The 15,897-nt window shown below is 40.9% G+C and overlaps 1 protein-coding gene across 1 annotated transcript in view; it reads left to right on the top strand.

Moving 5' to 3' along the window:
- The first annotated feature begins 1,356 nt into the window (after window positions 1-1,356).
- The window catches only part of cdh2 (cadherin 2, type 1, N-cadherin (neuronal)), a 74,655-nt gene continuing 60,114 nt past the window's right edge, over window positions 1,357-15,897 (top strand). Inside the window, exons 1-2 of the mRNA XM_042497751.2 lie at window positions 1,357-1,688; window positions 3,309-3,417. Coding sequence (XP_042353685.2) covers window positions 1,635-1,688; window positions 3,309-3,417 — 163 coding nt within the window. The 5' untranslated portion in view covers window positions 1,357-1,634. The remainder of the gene's footprint in view (window positions 1,689-3,308; window positions 3,418-15,897) is intronic.

Below are 15,897 nucleotides of genomic sequence, written 5' to 3'. Positions count from 1 at the left end.
CTCTGGAGAAAAAAAAGAAACAATTATTTTATTTTTGCAGACGTGAAAGAGAAAGACATCATTAAAGTTAGACCAAATTGTAAAAAAGAAACATGGATGGATTACTGCACAGGCCTACTAGACACAGACCCAGGGGCCCAAAGCCTTAGAGGGGCTCCCTGGCCCTCACTAGCAAAATGTCACTCAAATTAAGATGCACTGACAATGAAGATATTAAAAATGACCACAAATAAATAAAAAGGAACTGCAAAGAATAATAAAATAACTACAAAAGGGGAAAAAACAACAATAAAGAGGCACACATTAACCCCAAAGACACAAATGTATGTCAAAGAGACACAAAATTACATCAAAGAGACACAAAATGGTCAAAAAAGACACAAAGTTATGTCAAAGAGACATAAACTTACATCAAAGAGACACAAAATGGTCAAAAAGACACAACAATACATCAACGAGACAGAAAATTATTAAAAAAAGACACAAAGGTATCTCAGAGATATACAAAATGACCAAAAGAAAGACACAAATTACCTCAAAGACTCACAAAATGAACAAAAAAGACCCACAAAATGACCAAAAAACCCACAAAATGACCTCAAAGTGACACAAAATAACTCCAGGGAGCCACAAAATGGCAAAAAGAAAAGCACTGAAGCAACACAAAATGACTACAATGAGATACAAAACTACATAAAGTTCAAAGAGATGCAAGACAATAATAAAAAAAAAAATCCAAGGCTAAACAACAATACAGTGTGTATATATATCTTGCCATGTAAGCTGGATGGGGGGGGGCTTCTGCATGACTGATAAACTGGGGGCCCTTTGTTTTATAATCTACCCCTGTGTGGAAATGATTAACAACAAATGGGAAAACCTACGTGGTGCCCTGTGAATAAAAATCTCCGCATTCTGCCCACAAATGGTGCCCTTTTTTCAGGTTAGAGCAAAAGGCCCTAAAAATGTCTGTGCACGCCCCTGCTTATCAGCAGGTTTGCATTTATCTACCTTTTTTTTTAGATGAAAGTTCTATATATAATAAATACAAAAATTCGTACAAATATATGATAAATATTACTCAAATCAAATATTAAATGGATTCATGCTAATAGGATTAAACAGAAAAACAACAAACAAAAAACACCATAACATAAGATAAGACCACCATAAAGTCGACACCACACACTGTGCATGAACATTATGCGTGAATATTATAATACTCAGTCATTTGGGATGACGCTTAACATAAGGGACCCGGCAACGTCCCAGCAGTGAAATTGGCTGTGTGACCAGTAGGGAGAGACAGTGAGATGGGCGGTTTATAGACTAGTGGCTGGGGCTCTTTTTGCGTTTGTGTCGGACTGGATGGGAGGGAGCAGCAGCCTCAGTACCAGGCACTGCTCTCCCTCAGTACACTGACTGGATAGATAGACGAGGAGGCTGCTACATGCTGCCGCCGCCGCCACCGCTCCCGCTGCTGCTCCTGCCTTTGTCGTAGAGGGACCTTTTTTTCACCGCGGCCACACTTGAGCCAGACGGATATTCTTCTTTTTTTTTTTTAATTTTTCCTTTATCTCTTTTTTTTTTGCACGGATTCCGAAGGGGGGAATAAAGCAGTCGCGGGCGTACCAATGTACTCACTACACGAGGGTCTGTTTCTGCTGGCGGTCTTAACAGGACTGCAGGTAATGTCATTTCAGAGCTTTTTTTGGAGCGGAGTTAACACCGGGACAGTTCCGGCTTGCTTGTTCGTTTTGGCGATGCTGTTTGTTGAGTTACGAGCCCCGTCGAGCTGCTAGCATTTCAAACACTTCACATGGCGTGCAGTTTTTGAATGTGCCACAAAAAAATCACAATAAAGTAGCTCGAGCTCGGCTCTTTTCCTCTGATTGTGTGCGCACGACGGGATTTGTCGTTGAACTACTACGCATGTATAATTGTATTATTTCACCGATTCAAATTTGCAATGACGTAGCCTCGTTTAAGAGTTCAAATAGCTGAGTCTTTTATTGTCTGGAAGTTGGCCGACACGGGCCCACATTAACCCAGTTCTCACTTGGTTATATTTAGTTTAGATTTAATATTTATGTAGATTGCTGCAGCGTGTCTCTTTCTCCCGGCGAGTTAATAGCCTCTCCGGTTCAAAGCCGTTATGAGCAACAATGTAAAGTAACCCACTGTAAATCACTGTGGTCGGTTATAGTTTAACTACATAAACGAGAGATGGGATATGTTTGTTTTTAAGCCTTAGCATGGAAACTAACGGTGTAATGGAGTGATTTCATGGAAATGATTTATTTCTTCGACTTATTTTTCGACTTTGTTAAAATTGCGCCCCTTCTGCAGCAGATAAATAGCAGCCACACAGTTAAATAACGCAGCTTTGTCGGCTGAAAATAAAGGATTTGCGTCTGTTAACATCCATAAATGTACATCCTGGTGCCGTTGTTGTAACGTGCTAGATTCCCAGCTCTGCTCCCCCTCCCCTCCCTGCAAGCATTTTCCATTTAAATTCCTCTGATTAAAAATGGCAAGTGGCACGGATACCCACAATGCTCTTTTTCAGCAGGACTCCTCTCGTTTTACATTCTTTTGAGAGTGCGTGCAAAGAAACACGGCCTGTGTTCCTCGGAGCTGAATCAATGCCGAGGTTGTGTGATTGAGCACATTTAAATATGCCTGGACATCAGTAATGCTCTGCTTGTGGTTTTCTTACTGTTAGTTTTTAAACATTTTTTTTTTTTACAAAAACACCGGCCCTTGTGACTCACAGACTTCCCTGCAACATCCTCATTAATCCCTGAATCTTTTGTGTTGACACCCTATAGAGTTTTGCTTTTCAAAACACGGCACCGTATTGATCACAGTCATAGCCTTGCAGTTTCTTTAGACATCAGCAGTTGTTACTTGTTTATTCAGACATTTACACATAACTGTTTGCTCCCACAACAGTGGATCGTTAGCATTTACTTTTTATTGCTTTGTTCCTGTACTTCAAAGTGTTTGTCCAGAGCAGTGTGTTGATCAGAGGGGCTGACTCCGAGAGTTGGTCATCATAACCCTACCCTGTGCCTGGGCCCCTCCCGGGGGGACAAATGGAGCTTGTTCTTGCCTAGCCATGCTTTTTGGCTAATGCTTAACCCTTTTGGCCTCATTATCCTAATTGCAGTCCCTGCTATAAAAACAACAGATGCTTTTGTACAACTGCGGGGACTTCGGAACGTGACCAAGAGGTTTTTGGAGGCAACAGAGTGCATTTTTTGAAGGTTGATTTATGACTCATTGTTGCCCCCCCCCCATTACAGATTGCAGCAGAGGGCAGGGGCACCCCACCATGCAAACCAGGCTTCTCTGAAGATGTATACAAGGTTGTGGTGCCAGATATCACGGAGAAAGGACGTCCCCTTTTCAACGGTGAGTGGTGAAATATTTCCCAGTTTTGTTCCGTGCTTGTTATGTCCGTGTTTGTTTGAGTGTGTGCGTGTTGGCACGCACATTGGTTTTGCGTGCTTGCCTCCATGTGTTACATTTCAGGGAGGATCAGAACAAGCCTGACATATTTAAACAATTAGCTTCGGCGTAGTCGGGTTGCATTGCGAGTCGTGTAGTTTGCCTTGTAAACCAGCTCAAATGTGGTTTAACTTAGCTCTATAGCTCCTGTCCATTTTGCCTACATGCTGTTTTTTTTCTTTCAGAGCAGACGCAAACACAAGCAGATTGTAAATGCTAGATCATACATCATGGCGAAAAAGTTAGAGTTTTTGCAATTTGCACTTTGTTGAGATAGATATTAACTGCTGGCTTTGCTATTATAAGTAGGAAAACCTTGTTGATTGCACTAAAAAAAGTCAATTACAAACAGATTTGAGTACTCTAACAATGTTAATCAAGCAAATAACAGCTATTAAACATCTTAGGCCTTGTGCTGCTGCTTCCATTATCGCACGCCATTATTTTGCATTTGTCTTGTTCTAATTTAACATCACTTAAGTGCAGATTTAAACCATATGCGGGAAGTATTTCTGTCACTTGAAATGCTCTTATGCCTAAAGGTTCCTGCTGGAATCATATGGTAATGTGTCCATTTGCAGTGCTACACTGCTAAGCCCACTCAATGGCAGTAATAACAGCAATTTAAGTATCTGTCAAAATGTTTATTACAGCAATAGTGTTTCTGTGAAACCCAGATGTAGTAGGTTTGTATAATGTATAACCTGGTGCAAACAAGAAAGGGAAAAAATAATGATTTTTTTTCGCTGTAGCCCATTACGCTGCAGCAGGCATGACCAATACTGCTTCTTTGGAGTTTAATATTGGCAAAATGAGGATGCAGCTACCATGAAAACAGTACGCAAGCCTACAGACGGTAATAAAACTGGAATATATCACCAGTGTGCTATTAGAGAGGTGAGAGCCTTGAGGTCATTTGGACCAGAAAACGTTCTCGCTTGTGTTGGATTTCACAGTGTGTGCCTAAAACTTGCACGCTGCCGTTGGTGTGTGAGTCAGATAGGTGGAGGGGGAGGTAGCAATGACGGGAGAAGAAAGGAGAGAGGGAAGAGAGTGCTTAGATGGGTGGGTACAGCTTTCACTGGGCTTTACCTTGTGCACAAGTTTCCGTTTGATCCTGCAGGTGATGGATTTCCCTCTGTTGGCTTGTGGATGAGCCGTGACCGGGGGTAATCAGGTTCCCTTTTGTTTGCCCCCCTCCTCTCGCACCCCCTTCTCTTTCTATACCTTCCCCTCCCCCAGCGAGTTGTTGCTCTGTGGAGATTTCCTTGACAGAGAGGGGCACTCCTGTGTCATTGTAATGCAGCAGGGCTCAGCAGCGTGGGATGATGTTAATGAAACTGCATTCTCTAATGAAAAGATCCTGTGGCATGTTTTGAAAGACAAAGCCCCCACAGTGTGGAGAGTATGCCTAAAGTTTTTCAACTTTGCTTTCGCCACGCTGGTTTGGGATATTGTTTTTGACCAGGAGCTCCAGGTTTTTTTCATATGGATGCTTCTATAGCCGCATGTAGCGGGCTAATTCTTTAAGTTTTCCTGCATTTCATTAACTTCGTCAATTATTGTGCCCTGAAAGGCCTTAGATAATGAATAGAGGCAATGAGTGAATTTTGTCAGAGCCTTTTTATTAACAAAATGCACAGGCTATGTCAGGTTATAAATAACCACATCTAGGATGCAGAAACTTCTCTTTATGTTGTTGGTTGGTAGTTAACTTTGTATGAGATCTGTTTACATATCTGTGTAACACTATCTGTAGATTGTGTAAGGTGTCAGTAATATGAGTCCTTTGCTCGTGTTGTATTGCTTTTGACCCCAGTGTATGCATAAGATGCAGCAGGGGAGATATCTTTGTCCCATCCAATTGCAGTCTGTCCTTTGTTATTGATCAAGAGAATACACATCCTGTGGTTTGTTAAGACTGGAAATGGGGGGCAGTTTACATATAAACAGCTGACATTGTACTGTTTGAATTAAAGACATCCTGTAGAGTTGATGGTGGCAATTGTGGCCATCCAGTTAACATAACTGTTTGATAGTAAGATTTAATCACATGCCTCGGAGCGTAAACTAGGTTTTAACTGTTAGTTGGCCAAGTGAGGCCCCATTGATTTTCAATAGATTTGTAAAAAAAGCATTTTTTTTTTTCAAAGTTGCTTGGCAGAGCAGCGCAAAGAAGCCAGGAAGGACGATTATTCTTCAATGAGAACTCCTCTCCAATGATCCATTAAAGACGGTTACGCTCATTGTTTGCAGATGCAAAACCACATCAGGATTAGGGGGTTACCCATTGTCTGTCCGCTGGGGCCCATATGACCTTGCTTTTTAGGTTGGAATATTTGCTCCGGCGTGATACTGAGTGGAGAGAAACGACCAAACATTGTTACTTATCATCAGACCCTCATACAGATGAAAGGAGTTTAATTCTTTAAACATTTGCGCAGTGTTTCCTCTTATCTTGTTTAGTCGCTTGATAAAATGACTTGTTTTACTAAATTGCATTTAATTTCAGGTAGGCTGCAGCTGCGGGTGGTTTGCCTCTGGGTGTCTAATGGAATTCTGGTGGCTTTGGAGAGCTGACACACATTGCGCCGTTTTTTTTCCCCTTTCTCCAGATGAGGCCTTTAAAGCGGGGTTGCAAAGTGAGTCAGTCGGAGCATTATTCAGCAGAGGTTTCCCTCCCTAAAAACTGGGTTAATGAAAAGCCCAAAAGCCTAATTGAGCTTAATACACTCTCTTATGCTGCTGTTCTGCCATCCCTACCCCCAACCATGTTTTGTGCTTTCATTTTTCTTTCCTCCACCCCACAGCCCTGTGTTTTGCTCCTTTTTCTCGACAATTATGCGAGCTCTGCTGATGAAAGAGAAGTATGTCTACAGTCTGCTTGGTTCAAGTGCTTAAAATGTGAGCGTGTCAAGAGGGTCCAGAGAGCCACAGAAGAGATGGGGGGAGGGATTTACAGTTGACCAGTTTAAAAATGTGATTGAAACAATTAGTGTCAACGTCAGCAATGAGAACATGAACTGCAAAGCCTCCACGTGCTATATATATATATATATATATATCTGTATTTTCAGTTAATCTATCATTAGGTATAATTACCTCTCTTTGCTGTGTTTGTTCAAGGCAAACCTTTTAAACAAACCAAATCTCACCCTTTTGACAAGAAAAACATTGCATTCGTGTCATTTTACACCGACTGAACCCATTTTTATGTTGTTCTGGTTCTCTGCGCTCTGTTAAGATTCTGATGGCCCTGGGTACAGCTGGGGCCACTCAGATGTGTTTAAGGGGCCCCAGTGTTTGGTGAGACGTGACCCTGCTCGACCCTCTCCTGTAAACTGGGCCAAGTGCTCAGCAACATACTCAACCCTTTTTCCTGCTCTCAAATTTGGGATGAGGTTGGTGGGGGTTTTCAGGGGAGGTATAGATGAATGAAAGACCAGCCAAAGAGGTCCTGACCCGTCACCAGGGAGCCCCCCCCCCCACCTCATGTTTTTCTGACCTTCGAAGTAGACTGCTCATCACTTGGACTAATGTCGCTGTTTACATGGCAAATTTGTATTTTTCCTTAAACAGCATGATGGACAGTAAATCACTATTATGGGCCTTGTGGTATGAGTAAAAGACTACAAGGGACTGTGTCTGGAACACTGCAGTAAATTTATATAACTCTGCTTAAGGCTGGGCAATAACTTGATAATGTGAATTGAGACTAAATATCGTCTTAGATTGTGGGTATCGCAATTAGGAAAGTATTTTGTTTTCCTTCTTTTAAAGGCTGTATATTACAGTTAAGGTTGCAGCAGTATACTGGTTTCAAGGTAACAGCAATATAAAAACTGATGGTTATCATACCATGTGCATTGGCATATCTATGATATTGGAGAAAAAAATGCAACTACATGGAGAATGTCAGCTTTATTTTAATTATTTTCAAAAGGGAGACTTTTAAGCATACTTCCATTAAAAATGCTTTTGAGATTCAGGTACATTAATGAAATGTTTTTTTTAAATCAAAAATAACCCTTCCCTCTTCATTCCTGTAAGGAATTCTGGCTGATAATAACAATAATGATCCTGTAATACTGTGCTACTGTGAAACTGCAATATTTTCTGAGAAGGTAATTGTACCGTAAAAATCTCATACCCCGTATCCCGTTAGCCACTCAGTCAGTCGCGGTTGGAGAAAAAAATCGATACAGCGTAGTATCGTGATATTTTTGTATGGCAATATCGTATTGTTACAAGGACACCAAGAATTGATTTTTCTTGTTTAAATTACATAAATTATTAATATCATGAATACAAAATCAATGTAATCTATTGTGTATTTACACCACTAGTTAAATTTTGCTGCAATAAAGCAGATCGAAGTGAGCTGAACAGACTTAATTTAACTTTTATCTTGTAAGATAATACAAATTTTGATAAAGTTTTCCTTTGGTGATATAATTTGCTGTGAAAAAAGGAAATAAATTACTAAATATCACATTAGATTTTATCGCAGTACTCCGCATATTGCCCTTTTAAAATTGCAGTAATATAGTATTGTGACTCATTCACTGTGATAATAATGTATCACTGGGCCTGTAGTGATTCCCATCTGTCTGTATGTCCACATTACTGATGATTATTTATCAAAAATTTCATTGCATAGTTAATATAGCAATATTGATATTGAGGTAGCTGCCCAAATTATCGTGATATTTGATTTTTCTCCATATCGCCTAGCCCTTGCTTTGATATTTATTGAAGTATACAGTAGCGGTTGATGAGATAAGTCTTCCTTTGAGTACATAATTTGAAAGTTGAAAAAAGGTAATAAATTGCAATGCATAGCTATAATATTATTGTAATACTCTGCATATTGCAAATCTTAAAATTGCAATAATGTATAGTGTATCAATGTTTAAAACATTTTCATTGCATAATTAATATCATTGCAATATCAATATCAAGGTATTTGCTCAAAATTATGGTGGTATTTAACATCCTCCATATTTCCTGGTCCCTGCCCCATAATTCATTGAAATATACAGTGTCGGTTGATTACTTTGATTAATATAGTATCTGCTGAAGACCAGTGTCATCAAAAGAGTGTCAGCCACTGTGTTTGAGGTGTATGAGGTCTGCATTGATGTCTGTGCTAATGCTGAATAATTCAATAGTCAAACATGGCTTTCTTAATATTTAAATCCCTGTTCAAGATGAGATCATGAGTACAGAGGAGCCATCATACAGCAGATGACGAAAATGAAGAGCGACAGAGACACTGTGAAGCTCTTCCTTTTTAATGTATTGCAGCTGCTGCATGTTTCACATACTCGTTTTGTCATTGAAGGACATCAATAGCAACCTCACGACCATTCCTCTCTTTCTTTTGGTGGAGTAACAACTCCAGCTCTTCTTCATTTGTATTAGGTAAGGCAGTAGTTTCAATGTAAGTTTGTTTGTAAGAGCAGTCCATTGCCCCCATCCCCCCTTTTTTCTGGAAGTGGATCAATGAATCCAGGGTCTTTGTTTGCACTGATCAATATTTTGTAATGAAGGCTGCGCTCCAATTTCCAGCTAAAGCATCAGTGGCGCGTTGGAGTTGAATTTGTTATATTCTTTATTGTTATCAGCCTGCATACATTTATTTTCATCTCCCGTCACTGTGTCTTTTTTTTCGTCTTCCTGGGAGCGCCATGGCCTAGATAACCACCACATATTGTGATGGCAGATTGAATCTTGGCAGCGCATGGTTTTGGGAAGTAACCTTTGATGCAGTTTGCCTCCAGTATAACTGGGAAGCAGAGCTGGTCGAGTGCTAGTGTTAGGGCCACCACAGCCATTTGTCAGAGGATTGCAGCTCTGTTGTAGTCCCAAGGCCATATCGTAAAAATGAAGTAATAATGTTAGCGTATTAAAACAAGTGCATCCATCTGTGGCTAATTTGTGAGTGTGCTTTCTGAGCCGGCTGGGCGGTATGACGGAAGAAGACATATTTTATTGATGTCTGACCTTTTTAGGCTCTTAGTTCTTGACTAAACCATATGGTGGTCTGAAAATAATCCATCCATACTCAGAGGTAGGTACTTGAGCAATGCCTAAATGTAGCTGAAGTATTTTTTTTAAGAGGACTGACATTATCCTGATGGCTTCTCATCACCTTTGTTCATATCGCTCTTATCAGCTACAGGCCCTGCCCTCTGCTATTGGCACCTAGCAGTGTGTGGCTCTGACATTGGGCAGTAGTTAAGGTGTTCCTCTCTGGTGTTTGTGTGAATGTGAGGGGGGTTGTCCTTGGCATATAATTAGCTTGTTCAACCCAGACTGCTCTTGGTGGAGGTGTTGAAGTGTTTGGGCCGCTCCTGGTGACAGAGATTTCTATAACAAGGCTTATTGACCTACACTGCTTTTTTCAGCATGACTGTACTGAAAACTAGCAACCAGAAAATGTTGTTTAATCTGACCTTGACCAGTCAATTGTTGATTTAAAATTTATTTTTCATAAACTCGTAATTAAAAATGTCAGTCTATTAGGGCTGTGACTAACCGTTACTTTCATTACCAGTTAATCCGACGATTGTTTTTTATGATTAATCGTTAGTCTGTAAGTCTATGCTTATCACCGTTTTTAATTTTTGTCCAAAATCCATAGAGTCTTCATTTACTACCATAAATGACAAAGAAAAGCAACAAATTCTCATCTTAAAGAAGATGACACCGCAAATGTGTGACATTTTTGTTTGAAAAATGACTAACATCAATCGATTATCAAAGTTGTTGGTGATTAATTTTATTTCGATGGACTAATCTATTAATGGACTAACTGTTGCAACTCAGTTGTCCCCTATGATCCACAGGGACTGCATACAGATATGAAAAGCAGTCCTTTTACTGTCTGGCTCCTTCACACAGTCATGTGAAGGTTAGAAGGGTTTTATAGGTTATTTGGGTCCAGATCACACCTGGGTCCCTCCATCCATGCCGTATTACCAAGGCTTTAAAATTGATGTGTGAGCTTCCATCTAAAAGACTGTCAAAAGAGAGAAGATTTATTTGTTCTTCTAAAACAATTCTTCCCTGTTTGCAGTTGGTCATGACAAGAGAAAGAGATGGAATCATTCTTAAGCCGTTCTCTCATATGAACTCTGGGTAATGTCTGAAGGAGCAGGTCCGAACATTGTCGGAGTTTCTTTTTCACCCTTGTAGCACAAAGCTGGAGATTGTCTGTGTAAGAGGCGTTCGCACCTACGGAAAATACTTGGTTCAGCGAGGGGTGGCACCTGTGCAGAGATTGCAGGAGGCAGAATTTGAGGTGCATTACACCGCAAGTAGCCGATTCATTTACTTTGTCTGATGATTTCGTCTTCGGCCCACACTGACAGATGTAATGAATCCAGTCGTCTCTCCAGTTAGACATTTTAGTAGCTTTCTTTATGTAAACTATTCTTCTTCTTCACCCTCAAATGTTTATGCTCTTCTAGTTTTTTATGAAGCCTACTGAAAGAAATGTCATCAACGCGCCCATTCGCTTGCTGTGAATTCTCCAAACAACTACCTGCTCTATTAGCACATGGGCTCATTTGGACAGTACACTGACTTTTCACTCGGGGGCTGGCAGGGGAAAGTCTGTTAAATGTCTGATCCAACTGATTTAGACCTTTGTATTCTAACAAACGGCTCCTCCGGGTCATGTGTAAATAATATCAGGTTTGCAGTGCATGTGTAAAAGGGCCTTTAATGATTGCGTAGCTGGTATACTGGTTCTTATGTGTAACATTTAATGCTAAGAACACCCAGGAAGTGCATAAGATGACCCCACTATGTAATGAGGCCGTGTATAAATAGCCGTATTGACCTAACTTTCTGCATATATGCCTCCTTATAACTGGGCTAGTGTTATTATTCAACAGTGAAATGCTACAAAGAGCGTGGAAAAGAAAATGCCAGCTTGCACCAAGAAGACAATACGTCAGCACTATGGAGTGAATTGTTTACTTTTCTCGGGACTGATTTGTGGATTTCAGTGCCATTTCTCTTCCACGGGACAGCCTTTTTTGGCTGGTAGAGCAAACGGCTCCATATCTCTTTCACAGATCCTGTCTCTACAAAGAAAGCTCTGTTTGCAGTGTTGCCCCAGCTGTTTATTGTGCAATGCCCCCCGTTCGATTTTGCCCACAGTTTCTCTCTCTCTGCTGTGCTTGTTTTTCTCATTATGTTAAGCTAGATGAGAGTATAGAGAGCCTTGGCATCACATTTTCCATCGGCAGACCAGTGAAGGGAAGCCACTCCCAGTCCGCACTACTTTGTCTTGCTCTCGTTAAAGCTTTTGTTCTTAAAGCGATACGTTTAGCTTCAGCTTTGTCACTTTTAGACAAGAATGCATTCACTCGCTGCCTCGATGTAAATTCAACTGCACTGAACAACACACAACAGGCAGACATGTCTTTGTGTGCAGGGTCAAACGGGGAACCGCTAATACTCAAATGAATATATTAATGAGACTTTTAGCAAACGTAGAAAACAGAAACAGGACTGGCCTTGTGTTTAGCCTTTTCCTGTATGCCTGTGACACACATAGCTCGCATTTTCAAAACCTCATGCTGTGTTCAAGAGCTTACATGAATCAACACACTATTATTCCTCTGCCCAACAAAAGAGAAATTTGAAGCAGGGACACGTTAATTGACCCAGATACTGTAACCATGTTCACAAAAGCCAATATCCTGCCTGGGAGGAGACGTCTACCTCCTGCAGGCCACGCCAACTATTGTGTTCCGGCAGAGGCTTCAATTTCAACACACCAGCGCCTCTCTGGACACTAGCCTCTGATGAGTCGCTAGGTCATCTCTTGTGACATTCTCCATGCATCCTCCTTTTAGCTTGCCGTCTGTCACCACCACCACTTCCCTCCCTTCCCCCCGCCACACACGAGCTTTAAGATGGAGGAGCTCCCTCGGCTCTATACAATGATTGATGTGACTTAATTGAGTAATGCAAGGACAGTAGTGCAGCATTTAGTCCTTTATTCTACAACTGTTTCTCGGAGTGACCTTGGTCGCTTCATGGCTTCAGTCATGAGTGTGATGTGCAATTTTATCGGTGTTGGTAATATTTTTGATAGATGGCTGTCAGAGGTTTTGTGGAGCTTGTGTTTTTTGACAGTCTCTCTATACAAGTTTTTTTTTTTACGCTAACCGAGTGTGTCCACATCTGTCGAGGATATAAATAAGTCCCATTTACTATTGATCATATCACTCCTGGGACCTGTGTGGTAATAAATGTTTCTATTTTTGTTTGTCTTACAAAATAAAGAATATCATTACTTTTATGTACGGCAAATTCATCTTTTAATTTAATCTTGATTGGACTGGTGATAGGGCACATTGCCTTCCTTATTCCCCCATCCAAACTGTTGGCTCATCAGATAAGCATATGTAGCTCACCATATTACTTGTCTCAAGTGATGTACTGTTACCAGGCCTTGCTGACACCAGTGTCTGCCATCACCACGCAGATATTATGATTGACCTGCAGCAATTTCTAGCCTCCATTTGAGCGTACACTATGGCAGTGAGCAACATATCGCTCTGCGGCTCGTGTTGTCTGAGTTTATATTATCTCTGCCTCTGTCGATATTTACTGAGGCATTAAAGAGCGTGCAGCATGTCGCCACTTTATTTCCTGTAGCAGTGCGTGCTCAGCAGGACAGGGGCTGGAGGGGGGTAGATTCTTACTGAAGGGTATAACTGCTGCTACAAGATGAAGGCCTGCTAATTTTCCAAACATGTTGAGTCTGACTGAGTCTGCACAAAATGAGGTGGCTAAGACAAAGGCATATGGCATAACAGTTTGATTGGGATTTTGATTTGAATTTCTCTTGTCGTAAATTACTTCCTGCCTCAAGTCGTGAGCACAATGAGCAGAATTGTGGAGATAATACAACGGTTGTATTATCAGTTGCTTGAAGTGGCTGCGTTCGTTAAATCGCGTCAAGAGACGTCTGAACACTGAGTGTCAGCAAGACTCCATCACAAACCTCACAACGATTTTAAACTCCTTCACTAGTTTCTTGTTGTCCTTGGCTTTCCGCCATTTTATCCCGGGCAGGTAAAATCTGCTTGTGTGAGGTTGTGAGCTAGGAGACGCTGTCCATTAGAGCTGCATGATTAATTGTATTAAAATCAATATTTGCATTCATAACTCTGAAATCTCATTCGCACATGACAATGATTTCCCTGTGTTTGGATTAGCGGGAGATCAGTTGCATTAAGCCAAACACTCCTAATTTCTCCCTAAATTGCAAATTGAGATCAAAATGAGTCAGAAAAAAGGAAACCTCCTGGCAGTAGTGAGAAAGAAAATTCATTTATCCAGACCAGCTCTGACAACCATGCTCACAGTATATCTATATATGGGTTGTATATTGCATGAAAACGTATATATTATCATGACATGTCAAAAGGACACTGCAAGCAAATCATAGTTGCAGCATCGTAAACTAACACCAAAAATATGTTCAATATGAGGTTGCGATCAAGGCCATAAAAGCCTGGAGGATCGACTCTCTTGGTGTTTGGAGGAGAAAGATGTAGTCTCAACAAAAACTTTCAAGGCAGTACTTTTTTCCAGGGCTGTTGCATTGCATTTCATTACATTGCAGTGAAGAGATGTTGCTATTTTCTGGTTACTTTTTCTATGAGTTTTAAACCATAATAAACAGAGCAAATTGAGGTATTTCACATATAAGGCCTTTGCATAAACCTGGGCAGTCTCTGTAGTAAAAAGATGGAAATAAGTTTGAAAGTGGTGCTTCATACCCAGAGGAAAAAGAAAGAAAAAGGGTGCTTTGCTCAAGAGTTAGAAAACCTACACCTACCAGAATGCCATGGGCCTGACGTAATGTGGATAGTCCGTGTATAACAATATCGGCCAGACGGATCTCGTATTACCGTTAAGCAGTTTGTGAAAACATCTGAACATCTGATGTGCGAAAAATGCAACTCAGCAGCTAAATCTTGCTTTATATTTGATTAGTGCTGCTTAGTTGTAATGTTTCATCCCTGTTTTTCGGCCTGCGTTTTCACAGTGCATGAAGCAGTATGGGGCCCTCTTCCTGTTCACAAACTTTCCCTATTACGGTGAGTTGGCGGGCAATACGAAAATGCGGAAATACAGTCTGTAGTTCAAGCAACAGCCCCGAAAACCAGCAAAACTCCTCCAAGTGACGTAAATTACGTCTTTTGGAGTGTTTGCTGGGGCAAAATATCCCTTAAAGCACCCTTTCTCCATTGTAGAGTTGTTTGATTCAATGTTAATGTCAAAAATAAATGTAGCCCTAATATTAGCAGTAAAGCCAGACCTTTGTTACACAGTAAAAAAGGTCTCCAATTGTTTACCAGCATCCCACCTACCCTCCATCTGATTCCACCCAAGTGCAATACACTCAATCTTAGATAGGTCCTGTGTCAGCCCTTCACTCTCACACTAAGTGTTCTAAGCACTGTGACCTTTGTTGAAGATAAGCTTCCTTCGGCTGACTTGAAGAGTTTGGAATAACGGCCTCAACCATTAATTTATGGCATTGCTAACCATATGAGGGCTATGAGCCAAGGTTATTGACCTTTCACGCCTGTCACTAGTGATAGAGCGAGCCAGACCCAGGAGGAAAATGAATTGAGCTTATTAAGGAGCTAGGCTTTGAATCAAACCAAAGGGGTGACTTTATTCTTCAGTTTTCTCTTTTATTTAAATAATTACTTTCTCTTTTACGCTGTTTGACCAATTGTCTTCTGCCAAAGCAGGAATTGAGAGCACATACAGCTGGAGTTACACTGAATCATAATGTTGCACTGACTGTGTCCGGGAGAGATCAGGGTGCTGTGAGTGAAATTCCTGAAGGATTAACACTTGGAGCACGAAACACATTACAGCAGCACATCTTCCACTGAGGTCATTATTATCAGATGAAGGATTCTGTGGACTCAGAATCACTAATCAAAGTTTGGTTGCAAAGGCGATTTTACAAGACAGTCTTTTTTTCATTTCAAACACAAATCTTTTTGTCTTTGTTTCTTTGCCTGTGATTTACTTGAACATTTGTAGCTGTAACACAAAGGAGGAAAGCTGAGGAGACAGAAAACTATTTGAATAAAATGAAGCATGTAAAGAATGTTGTGTGCACTGAAGAGAAACAGAGCCACGGACAGAGGAGATTGAGCGCATGTTATTTCAGCCCCGTCCTCCCTCCGAACTCCCAGTCTGTAAAACCTGGTGGGAGGCAAGGGAGGCATGCATTTATATTGGATCAACATGCTATGATGTTATTTTTCCAGCTCCTCTACTTGTGTTTATAATCATACCCGGTCCCTTATGGGGTTCAACTAAAACCAT

Source organism: Plectropomus leopardus, chromosome 12, assembly GCF_026936395.1.
Source record: "Plectropomus leopardus strain MGB_pleo_1.0 chromosome 12, ASM2693639v1, whole genome shotgun sequence".
Lineage (NCBI taxonomy): Eukaryota > Metazoa > Chordata > Actinopteri > Perciformes > Serranidae > Plectropomus > Plectropomus leopardus.
The sequence above is the reverse complement of the archived record's forward strand: the minus strand, read 5'-3'. Positions and strand labels throughout refer to the sequence as shown.